This window comes from Adiantum capillus-veneris, chromosome 3 (genome assembly GCF_014529385.1).
Source record: "Adiantum capillus-veneris isolate H3 chromosome 3, ASM1452938v2, whole genome shotgun sequence".
NCBI lineage: Eukaryota > Viridiplantae > Streptophyta > Polypodiopsida > Polypodiales > Pteridaceae > Adiantum > Adiantum capillus-veneris.
Genome location: NC_140933.1, coordinates 167,118,341 through 167,130,848, shown reverse-complemented (window position 1 = coordinate 167,130,848; position 12,508 = coordinate 167,118,341). Strand labels below are relative to the sequence as shown.

Sequence of the window (12,508 nt, the reverse complement as noted above, 5' to 3'; positions counted from 1 at the left end):
CAAATTCCCGCCTGTCCAAGTTTATTTATCATTTTATGGTTTGCCCACTTGTCAATGACCACGACGCGAGCGTAGCGGTTAGTGCATTGAGCTCTCACGGCGGTGGTGAGGGTTCGAGTCCGGGTGCCTGCGACGATCGTCTATTTTTTTCCACCTTCCATTCGCTTCGAGATTCCCACTTTCGACCCCCTCCGCGGATCCCATCTCTCCCCAAGACTACGCATGACACCGAAAGTCGGAACTTCGACGTCCCCGTGTTCAAAGCGCTATATGCACGTGGAACATATGCGGTACCATCTGGAGGCTGGGACTGAGTTTAGACGTAATATAGCAAACCAGTGCTCCTTGCTACCCGCCGACGTCTCTTCTGAACTCCTTTGTGTGGAAGAGCTTGGGCGTTCCTCCCTTCGCTGCTGGTTGCAGGTCCTTGGATTGATCTCAAGGTTCAGAGAAAGAGCCCTCATTGTGGCCGACGTAATGCAGGGCCTTAATCGGATCAAGCAGCTCGATGCCTTCCCAAAAATCAACGAGGATTTCTACAGCAGATCGATGTCTGGTGGTCTCATTACTATACTTTCCTCCATTGCCATGCTGTCACTTTTCTTTTCGGAGCTAGGTATGACAATCCTCTTTCACGAATCCATGGTTGTTGCTTGCGTGCTGTTTTCAATTGTGTCAAGGAAATCTTTCATTCAATTCTATTCAAGACTTTGTCACATTGCCAACCGCTGCATATATCATGGTAAATTCAGAATTGGACAATGTTGTACTTCATTTTGCTCTAAGTTTTTCACTTTTGAGGCACATGGAAAGCCACCAGAGAAACCTAGTCCTTTGACTCAAATAAAGGCCGTGTTTTGATGCTTCGTGATATTCATGGTAGATCTGTTTGCAAACACTCATCTCTTATGTCAAAAGTTAAAACTTGAGGTAGTACTGGCGTGCATGCATCTTCTCTTGCATAGTTTGATAATCTCGTCTCAATTGAGGGCCTGTTAATCATGCATGTGATGCACTTCCACAAACAAGAGTCTGGTTTTCCCGTCCATAGTATCTCTTGCATAGAAGAGTGAGCTTGCAAGGAATGTGAAATGCCATATTTGAGCTTCTTATACAAGCTTTGCACCTGGTTGTGATAAGTGCGTATTATCAGAGCCATCTTTTGGATGCACTTGTCTATGTGCATGTGTATGTTGTTTGTGAAGTCATTGTGTAATCAAATTGTATGTGCGTTTGCTTTCACGCTGACTGGCCCTTGGTTGGCCGCTAGGTGAGCAGCTCGTGTTGGAGCGTGCGTGTGTGTGTGTGTGTGGGGGGGGGGGGGGGGGGTGGCCCTAATGCTTCCCTTATTTCCAATCCCCCCCAACACACACACACACACACAAATCCCCTCCTGCCATGGGGTTATTTGCGTGTGTTGTGGGGAGTTTCTCCCTTTGTTGCTATTTAGTTTATTTCTATAAAATGCTGAAAAGGGTTCCCAATGTGTGTGCACTAGAATAATCAGGTAGAATTGTAGAGATCATGAAGTAGAAGGGCACACCAATATGAATCTATTGAAGAAATGAATAAACACTTTTTATCTTAAGCTAGACAAAATTGAGAAAAAGGAAAGATAAAGTCACAATATTAAAAGTATTGAAGAATCACTTAAGCTAGAAAAATTTGAGAAAGAGAGAAGAGTTGAGCAACCACATGTGACCAGAGTGGTCTCTTCCTCTCCCACGTTAGATGGATCACTGAAAATGAATTAGTCACTTAAGCTAGAGGTGTGCAATTAGCCTTAGATTGTCATTGTGGTGGCCATATGCAATCCACATTGCGTCGGTTCTCATTAGTGCATCAAATCAGCTCCTGAGGTTCTTCTTTTTGAAGAGTTTCCATGGTGGTACTCTCCTTGGAGTTGAGTAAGTCCATGCATTGAGGTATATCATTTGGTTTACATCCTATTTATGCAACGCAAAGCAAATACCACTTCAGTAAATGGGTTGGGGGTTCGTGAGAGGGCTGGTTGAAACCTTATCAGCTTGTCTTTAGTTGGAGATGTCATTACCAGATAGTGGCATCCTAGGTTGCAGCTCACGGTTGTGGCCACATTGGCTTTGCATATGCATCTATAGCCCATTTGGTCCATCATTGCTATCTTGGACCTTTTATTTATCGGTTGATCCTTTTTTGATCTAGTTGCCTTATTTTTAGCGATGTGGCATATTTATTAGCTTTTATGCCGTGTGTTTATTAGGATTGAGTAAGCCCTAAACTGAGTGCTCTGGTTTTATGGAGTCTCCCAGGTCATTTTATCAATATAAAGGTGACCCTTTGCTCCTCATTCTCATTGTTCAGATGTATGAGCACTCTTTTAACTTATTGAGTTATTGCTCGTGGGTCATTCTCTCCCTCTTACATTGTGTTTGTGTCTTATCTCGTGTGATCCTCTCTTTCATGGTATAAAAGTAGGAATGCTTAGTACCTACCACTTGGAGACCCTTTTAGATGATTTGGGAGGCTTTTAATTTGCTGCTTTTTTTTTGCATCAGCTCTCAATTACGGGATTTGTTGCAGAAAAGCCTCGTTTTAAGCCCCCATTCTCGCGGGATCTCACCTCTATTTGCAGCCCTCCTCATTGGAGACGCATCTGTGGGAGTTTCGTCACAAGAAATCACGTCAAATATGCGTGTTTTTAATTGCAGCCCAACAGCGACGTGTAGGCGGGATAACTTTACCCTCCCATTGCTGGCTTTTAAGGACAACAACGGATCTAACCTCTCCTTTGCCAAAGTGACTCGTTTTTGTGGCCCATTGCAGCCTCGGACACGTATCTTCATATGCGTTTTTGATTCAACCATCTGCGTTTTGCAACACTTATTTGGATCTAGCTTCTGCCGGTCAAAAGCGACCCTTTGTCCATTTGTGTTTTTTTACCTCTTCTACACCTCACCCTTAAAAGGTTTCAAGAGATTCATACGAAAAGCATTGTGAATCTTCCAAGTGTCTGTCAACTTGAGTCTGAAGGATATATCATTTATCTTTTCTTGAATCTGGAAAGGGCCATAATACCTCATGCTGAGCTTTGGAAAAAGACGTTCCTTTCCCGTTTGTTTCCCTAGTAGCGCCTTCTCAAAACGTAAGAGCACCCAATCATCTTCCTTCAACTTCAAGTCGTGTCTATGTTTATCTGCTTCCTTCTTGTGCCGTGCTTGAGACTTCTCTAAAGCCTCGCGAACCTTGGCAAAAGTAGTGTGTACTGATCTGCTTAAAAAATCTTGTCCTTGGTGCTTAGAAATGGAGGGACCTTCTTAGCACCTTCGATTACCTCAAATGGCGCCTTCCCCGTTGAGGAGTGAACCTTGTTTTTGTAGGCAAATTCCACCAAAGGCAAGTACTTTTCCCATTGAGTCTTCTGATTGGAGATATAAGACTTCAATAAATTTTTAACCACTAAATTGGTTATCTCAGATTGCTCATCTGTCTGCGGGTGGAACGATGATGAGAACTGCAACCGCGTGCCAATGTTCTCCCAAATTGCCCTCCAAAACAAACTCGTGAATCGGGGATCTGTGTTTGAAACTATCGTCTTAGGCATGCCATGTAACTGAAAAATTTGTGCAATGAATAGTCTCGCCAAATGATCAGGCTTGACCATCTTCTTTACTGGAATAAATCGAGCTTGCTTGCTGAATCTGTCAATGACTGTCCAAATGCCATTGTGCCCACTTTTGAGTCTTGGGTAGATCAAAGATGAAGTCCATAGCAATTCTTTTCCAGGGGCGGGAGGGAATGGGTAAAGGCTGTAGAAGTCTTGGTGCGTTATGCCTGTCAAACTTGACCTTTTGGCATACTAAACAACTGCGAACAAAGTCATCCACATCCTTTTTGAGCCTCGGCCAATAGAAGTAACGCTCCACATCGTTCAAGGTGGTATCTATGTCGCGGTGGCCCGTAAAAGGTGGACAATGGCACTTTGTCAAGACCTTTTCCCTCAAAGGCTATGTAAAACACAACATCGCTTTCCGCATCAAGTAGCTGTCCCGTATGGAATCGCCTGAAACTGTCTCCCCATTCTGTATCCGGGTAAAAATGTCAGCAAAGTCAGGATCTGTGGCGTACTGATCAACTATATCCTTGAAGCTTCGGTGATGAATCACGAAAATAGCCAAAATCAAGGGCTTCCGAGACAATGCATCTACCACTAAGTTCTTTTGTTCCTGAACATGGACAGTTTGGAAGTGAAATTGTGACAGGATGTTAACCCATCGCATCTGCTTTTCTGAAAGCTACTTCTGTGACAAGAAGTAGCTTAAACTCTAATGATCCGTAAAGACTTTGAAATCAGCTCCTAGTAAATAGTGTCGCCACTGTGTAAGAGCATGGATAACTGCCAATAGCTCTTTTTCATGAATGTGTGCTACCAACTCTGGCCGTGAAAACATCCTGCTCTCGTAAGCAATGACATGGCCGTCTTGCATCAAAACTGCTCCCACCACAAGCATCACAATAAACTTCGAATGGCTTTTGCAAGTCTAGCAAAGCTAACACTGGTCCGGTAGTCAATTTTTCTTTGAACGTCTGAAAAGCGGTCAGCTCTGTCGGCTCCCACGTGAACGGGACTCCTTTCTCAGTCAGTAAATGCAAAGGTGAAGCTATCTCTCAAATGAACCGCTGATAATAAGAGCACAAGCTTAAAAAGCTTCGAACTTCATGAACATTCTTTAGGTCAGGCCAATCGTGGATAGTCTCAATTTTGGCCGGTTCCATCTGCGCTCTTTCTGTTGAGTCGATGTGCCCCAAGAAATGTATCTTCGGCAAGAAAAACTCTGTAAGGTGCAGCGGAAGTGAATGTTGAACTTTGCTCAAGATGAGTGCTGCGGGCTGTGCTCAAGGTTCCTTTTACTTAAGGAAGGGAGAGCCTTCCGTTCCTTAAGTGAGAGAGTGCAAATGATCATAAACAAAGTGGCAAACACTATGAATGAAGGTGCTGAGACTGAGAGATAGAGAGAGTAGATTACGACACCAGAATGTTGTCAAACCCTCCTCCGAAGGCCCCACTCTCTATGGCGAGAGCAGTCTACTATTGATGGCACAATCTCTACAATGCTTTGGACTTGCCGACGATGAGATGGGTTGAAAACTGAAAACACCAATGGTTGAAATCTGCAAATCTTTATCTACTGAATTCCGACTCTATGTCGGTGACGACGTCGATGGCGACGATGCGTCGACGATGTGCTGAAAACGCAGATGCTGAAATCTGCGTTTGCCGGGCTGAAACTGCAAACTACGCTGGATCTGACGGTGTGGCGAGGATCTGTTGCGGGAAGGTGAGATCTGCGAGGTTTGGGACTTCTACTGCGATGTTTGACTGTTGAAAACTGAAAACGCTGATGCTTCTTGGTAATCCGTCGCGGTAGATCTGTAAAACACTATGCTGATGCAAAAACGCTAGGGCTGAAAACTATTCTGTTGCGGGGAATCTGCTAACGCTAGGGCTGTTCTGTGGTCTTGCTGTCTCCCCAGACAACCTGTCTGCGTTGTTCGGAGGTTTTCTAGCATACAATGAAACCCTCCCCAGACATCCCATATGTGTCGTTCCGAGGTTGAAACAATAGCAAAACAACATTTCTCACTACTTCACCCGGGAGTAAAATCACGAATCAACGAAACCAGTATTAAAACCAAAGTCAAACAGTTCAAATCGGCACCAAGACAGGTTTAAAACAGATACCATCCATTTTAAACAAATTTCAAACAAGATCACCAAACAAATTATCAAACAGATTTCAAACTTAAAAAGCAATCTTAACATCAGTCGAGCTCGAAAAGTCGAGTGACTTTCCATCCTGAAACCTGCACCAACAATTAGGGATAGATTCCTACCATAAGGACGTAGCCGACCACAACATGGTCCATCAGCTCTTGGACAGACAGTCTTCCTCTCACGGCGATGGTAGTCCGAAGACATAGCAATCACATCGGACCTCCAAGGTTATCAGCTCGAGAAGAAACATCTATTGAGAGATGTCGAGAAATTTCAAGATATAATCTGCTAGGGTTTCCATGGCAAGCATTTCAGGATACCCCACTCTCCCAGAAGCTGTAAAAAACCATATAACTTCGGGCAAAAAAATTTCTTGAAAGCTTGCCAAGTCCTTGGAGTGAGTGGCTTGGTAGCTATAGAGATCCACCACTGCATCTGAGAAAAGCAGCAGCTCGAAACAAATCTTGATCCTTTTGTTGCAAGTGATCTTAATGGCTTATGCCTTGTAAGACATGAGTAGTGAAGACGGGAGCGCGTCCGATGCGCGATGAAGTAAGGGTGGGAGTGACTAATAAGTCCAGGGTCGGGACCCGAAGATACTTCAGATACAATTCCAGTAGTCTATGGTTTGCTCTGTCTTGATGCTCTGATACCATTGTCACAAGAAAGGCACCACATGCCAATAGAAAAGAACAGACTGAACAGACTTTTAGCACTTCGATAACAACTGAACTGAGAGACGACACGTGACACGGAGTGGCGGAATTCCACCCAGAGAGTATTGGCCCCAAACCTTGGCGTCCCTTTCGGTATTTCTTTATATTGCATCCACACAGTACAAGCCGGTACTCCAGACTTTGCACCTTCTCCAGGAAGCATGCCAAAGAATGAGCCCATGGCCTCATATTTAAAGGCCCTAGGCCCAAAAGCAGTTTACATGAAAAAGCCTTCAAACTCAAAAGCATCAAGTCCAAAAGCAATCACCAAAAGCTGTCAGCGTACATCACGAAAATCAGTATAGCTGCCACGTCAGCACTGTCAGCGCTTTTTGCGGAAATTTGCCACGTCAGCACTGTCATCAAAATTTTAGGGTTGTCCATACAGGTGCCACGTCATATTATGTCCACGCGCGTGTGTGTGTGGGTCCTGCTTTATTTTAATGTCTTTATGTCACTTGTACCCCATCGGACGGGTCCCCATAAGTTGGTAGGACGACTTCTTCTACTGTTGCTTGTTCTTCTTGCGGTTTAGGTTCCTCGGCCGTGATCTGCAAGTTGGCTCCATTCTTCAGGGCTTGACACGTCAGCAGTTTGTGACACACAAACAAGGCAAAAAGCGAAGCAAAGAGCAAAGCTTCGGAAACGGCAAGAAAAAGGCAAAGAAACCTAGATTTTTACAGAGGAGTCATCCTCTAACAATTCGGACTCCGATGACCATATGTTTTATGCAAAGAAGCAGCATTTTTATAGAGCCAACCAATATGACTTCCTTGAAGACAAAAGCAAGAAAGTAAAAGAATTCAAAGAAGGTGGACAATCGATTAAATTTGAATCCTTTTCTGGGTTTCGAGATGCTCCGGGGGCTTTGGCCTTCATTCAGCAGTTTGACATAGCCTTCTCTGGAGGGCACTACTTAGAGCACTCCAACATTAGGAGGGCCACATCTTTCCTCAAAGGAAATGCTCTAACATGGTGGTCCACTCTTCTTTTGAGGAAGCAAGCTCCAGTCAAGTGGTTGAAATTCAAAAGGCTCTTTATTTATTCTTGGCTGACTCGGAAGTACGAACGAGATATACGAACCGCTTGGAATCATATTCGAATGACCAAGGGAGATTCTTTGGACGCTTATTGCGAGAGATTTTGCCTCCCTACAAAGATCCGAGACTACTGCCTGGAACAAAAGTCGAATTCTATTCAAGAATTGATGGATCATGCGAACAGGGTTTTGCGATACATTCGGGAAATTTGACTTACCCCACTGATGAGATCGTGACTCAGAGAACCCAACAAACCTCTTAACAATGAAAGTAGAAAGAGAAACAATTCAAGAAAAGAAAGATAAGGATACATGACCCCGGTTCACTCCTAGAGAGAGGGCCAATTACATCAAGGAAGGGAAGTGTTTTCGTTGCTGAGAACATGGGCACATCTCCGCAAAGTGCCCCAAAAAGGCACAGCAAGAACAAAATGAAGACATGCCAGAGAGTTCAAGAGCAGCAAAGGAATGTGGAAAAAAATCAAGATGAAAGTAGGACCGGTTCCAAATTGCATGGGTTCTGACCCAAGCCTGATTGATGAAAGTAGAGAACTTTGCCGAGCTTGGGAGAAAGTGAAAGATCAAGAATCCCTGATTTTCTTCGATGGAGGAGCCAAGGCCAACTTCATTTCACCCGAATTAACAGCGCGGCTCGAGACTACACCCGATAGGATGGGACCACCAGTAGAGGCAGTTCTAGCAACACCCCGACGGGACATAGCCATTACACGAGTCATTGGCAAGCTTTGGTCGCATTGTTAGGGGTATTTTTGGGGCACGAGGACTTTTACATAATGCCCTTGGAAGGTTTTGACGTCCTCCTAGGAGTCCCTTGGTACCATAAGAACAACGCCGTGTTCGATTATCGGGTAAAGAAAGCAACTTTAGCGAACGAAAAGGGCCGAAAAATGGTACTTGATGTAAAACTAAAGAGTGAGCCTGTCCCTATTGTATCGGCTTCGGCCATTTCCAAATTAATGAAATCCACTCTCTTTATTTACTCGATCTACTTGAAAGAGTTAAATGATGAACACACGATGAACATGTATGAACTTGATAAGAATCGCCAAGATTTTCTCCATACTCATGCCAATTACTTCTGAGAGGGCCTGCCAAGCGAGTTGCCCCCATCTCTACCTGAGGATCATACCATTGATCTGATACCTCGAAGCTCACCACCGAACTGGCACCTTACCGTGTTAGTGGAGCCCAGAATGAAGAGATTATCAATCAAGTGAAAGACCTTCTGGAAAAGGGTGTCGGGTACTTCACTCTATCGCTCTCCGTTGTTGTTGGTTTTAAATAAAGACGGATCTTGGACAATGTACATTGATTACAAAGCTCTCAATAAAATCACCATCAAGAACAGATTTCCGATTCCAAGGATCGATGATATTCTTGATCGATTAACATGGATCCTCTTGTTTCAGCAAGATTGATTTGAAAAGCGGATATCATTAGATCCGAATTGGGCTGGGAGATGTCTACACGACAACCTTTCGAAGGAGCTTTGATTTATATGAAGTTTTGGTGTTGCCTTTTGGCCTTACCAATGCTCCAACGACTTTCAACCAACGAATTTCAACCGAATGATGGATAGGATTTTCAGAGAGTATAGATCATTTGTCAGCGCTTTCTTTGATGACATTATAGTCTCCTCCAAGGATGAAGCAAAACATAGACACACCATCTGCTACAGGTCTTTCAGGCATTGCGAGATCACAAGTTAGTTATCAATGCCAAAAAGAGTGAATTTTTCTTGTTGGAGATACACTTTTTGGGACACAATTGTCTCAGCAACAGGAGTACAAATGGACCTGGCCAAGATTGAAACTGTACGTGATTGGCCCCATTTGAAGAATGTTCATGAAGTTAGAAGTTTCTTGGGCTTATGTTCTTACTACCGGCGGTTCATTAGAAAGTTTGCAGAGGTAGCTTCTCCATTGCACATTCTGACACAAACAGGAGTCCCTTTCTCGTGGGGACCCACAGAGGTGACTGCCTTTTCAGACATTGAAAGAGAAATTGACTAATGGACCAATATTGACTTTGCCGGATTTGCAAAAGTCATTCAAACAATATTGTGATGCTTGTGGTCGTAGTCTGGGAGCGGTCTTAATGCAAGAAGGCCATGTGATTGCCTATAAAAGCCGATTGTTTTCAAGGCCAGAATTGACAGCACAGATCTATGAGAAAGAGCTTTTGGCAATGATCCATGCTCTTACTCAGTGGCGACATTACTTACTCGGAGCCGATTTTACGGTCTTCAATGATCATCAAAGTTTACGCTACTTCTTGTCACGGAAGCAGCATTCGGAAAACCAGATGCGGTGGGCTAACATCTTGTCACAGTTTCACTTCCAGATTGTCCCTGTTCAGAGACAAAAGAAGTTGGTGGCAGATGCTTTGTCTCGAAAGCCGCTAGTCTTGGCTATTTCCGCGATTCATCATAGAAGCTTCGAGGACATGGTTGATTAGTACGCCACAGCTCCAGATTTTTCAGATGTATTCACTCAAATACAAAATGGGGAGGTAGTAGCGGGATATTCCATACGGGATGGCTACTTGATGAAGAAAACGATGTTGTGCGTTACACAGTCGTTGAGGGAAAAGGTTCTGACTTAAGCCATTGTCCACCTTTTACGGGTCACCGCGGCATTGACACCACCTTGAAAGGTGTGGAGCGTTACTTCTTTTGGTCGAGACTCAAGAAAGATGTGGACGACTTTGTATACAGTTGCTTGGTATGTGAAAAGGTCAAGTTTGACAGGCATAAAGCACAAGGATTGTTAAAGCCTTTACCCATTCCCACCCACCCCTGGGAAAGTATTGCTATGGATTTCATTTTTGATCTTCAGAAGACACAGAGTGGGCATGATGGCATTTGGACTGTCATCGACAGATTTAGCAAGCAAGCTCACTTTATTCCAGTGAAGAAAACAGTGAAGCCGGATCATTTAGCGAGACTGTTCATTGCGGAGATTTTTAGATTACATGGCATACCTGAGACAATAGTCTCTGACAAAGATCCCCGATTCACGAGTTTGTTTCGGAAGCCTATTTGAGAGAACATTGGCACACGGTTGCAGTTCTTGTCATCATTTCACACGCAGATAGATGGGCAATCTGAGACTGCAAATTCAGCTATATTGCATTTATTGAAGTCTTACATTTTTGATCAAAAGACTCAATGGGAAAAAAATTTGCCTCTGGTGGAATTTGCCTACAATAACACGATCCACTCTTTGACGGGGAAGGCGCCATTTGAGATCATTGAAGGTGCTCCGAAGGTTTCAGCCTTCCTTAGCACGAAAGATAAGATTTTTGAAGCCGACTAGTACACGAGGAACTTGGACACTGCATTTGCCAAGGTCCGGGAGGCTTTAGCGAAATCTCAGGAACGACACAAGAAGCCAATAGATCGACACCGTCGCGATTTGAAATTAAAGGAAGATGATTGGGTGCGCTTACGTTTTGAGAAGGCACGCTTAAGAAAGAAAAAGGGAAAGGAGCGCCTTTTTCCAAAGCTTAGCATGAGGTACTATGGTTTCTAGATAAAAGAAAAGATACATGATGTCTCCTTTAGACTGAGGCTGCCCGATACTTGGAAGATTCACAATGCTTTTCATGTGAGTCTATTGAAGCCTTTTAAAGGCAATGTGCCCAATGATGGGGAGCTAGATGAGCAACCCGAAGTGGAGGAAAGTGAGGAGATACTCGTTCCAGAACAGATATTGGCACGCAAGGACAAAAAGACTACATGTAAAGTGATTAGACCGTTCTTGGTTAAGTTCAAGAACTATCCTGCATTGGATGCGAAGTGGATGGAGGAGGAGGACCTAGCAGATACTCAGATTTTGGAACTTTACCTTGAAGCATTCGGTTCAGCATAGTCTACTCCGATAGAACCCCGATTTCAGCATGGGTGAATCTAGTGCAGCGGGTTTGCACAAGAGGGGAGTCACTCTGCTCCTTTGTCAACGGATTACCCCGATTTTGAATAGAGTCACTGATGTCATTCTTTGTGTTTCAGGGATACTGATGGGCTCTGACAATATTGTGTTGTATGACTTTATGAATTGGAATTCCCGAAAATGAAAATGATTGATTTGTACTTGACTTGTTTGAGTGCAGGTATTGAAAGACGAAATGACTGTAGCATTTTGGTCTCACAAATCTCTATAGACATGATTGCAATAAGGATTAATTAATTGGGCATCCGTGAGGTCCCGAATGGATCTAGATGCGAATACTAAATATGTTGCCGATTAATCATGGTGTGAGATTTGGAATGAATTTGTATGTGGTTTGTCATGTGATGTCAAGTGATGTGCTGTGATGTCCGGTGATATGACTGTCGACTTGTACAAATGCTAGATGTGTTGTGTCTAGTGCGTCGGTACTAACAGTCAGTGTCTACTAAGACAATTGATGGCCTTTGTGTGTTTTGTAGGCGTAATCGAGGGCGATTACAATTCTTTCAAGAGGATGGTATGTCACAAACTGGTGAACTGGTAGACCCCCGAATACACACACACACACACACACACACACGTGCGCGCGCGCACACACGCTATTGAGGTGGCAGCAGCTCGGAAAACACGCTGACAGACAAACATGTGGCAGACTATACGGACCCCCGCAAATTGCGTTGACTGTTGACATGTCAGTTTTCCGTAAAACGCATTGAACTGATGACGTGGCAGTCCGTACGGATCTCTGCAAATTACGCTAGCCAGCTTTTGGGCATAATGCTTTTGAGTTTGAGATTCTGGGGCTCTGCTTTTGGGCATCCCTTGTAAGAATAAATATGTCTGTTGGGCCTTGGGTCTACTCAACCACCACAGTCTCAAGGAAGAACACAATTCAAGTTACAACCACCCATCAAACATGAGAAAACAAACACAAACAGCCATACACATGCCCCGTCATCACTCACACTTACATGCAATCAAACACATCAAGCAAACAAGAAAAGAAACCGCATACACCAAACAG

General features: G+C 44.0%; 1 protein-coding gene across 1 annotated transcript in view; it reads left to right on the top strand.

Annotated features, from left to right (window-relative positions):
• Window positions 1–258: 258 nt before the first annotated feature.
• Window positions 259–12,508, top strand: part of LOC147462131 (uncharacterized) — a 107,769-nt gene continuing 95,519 nt past the window's right edge. The window contains exon 1 of the mRNA XM_086509558.1: window positions 259–616. Coding sequence (XP_086365684.1) covers window positions 271–616 — 346 coding nt within the window. The 5' untranslated portion in view covers window positions 259–270. The remainder of the gene's footprint in view (window positions 617–12,508) is intronic.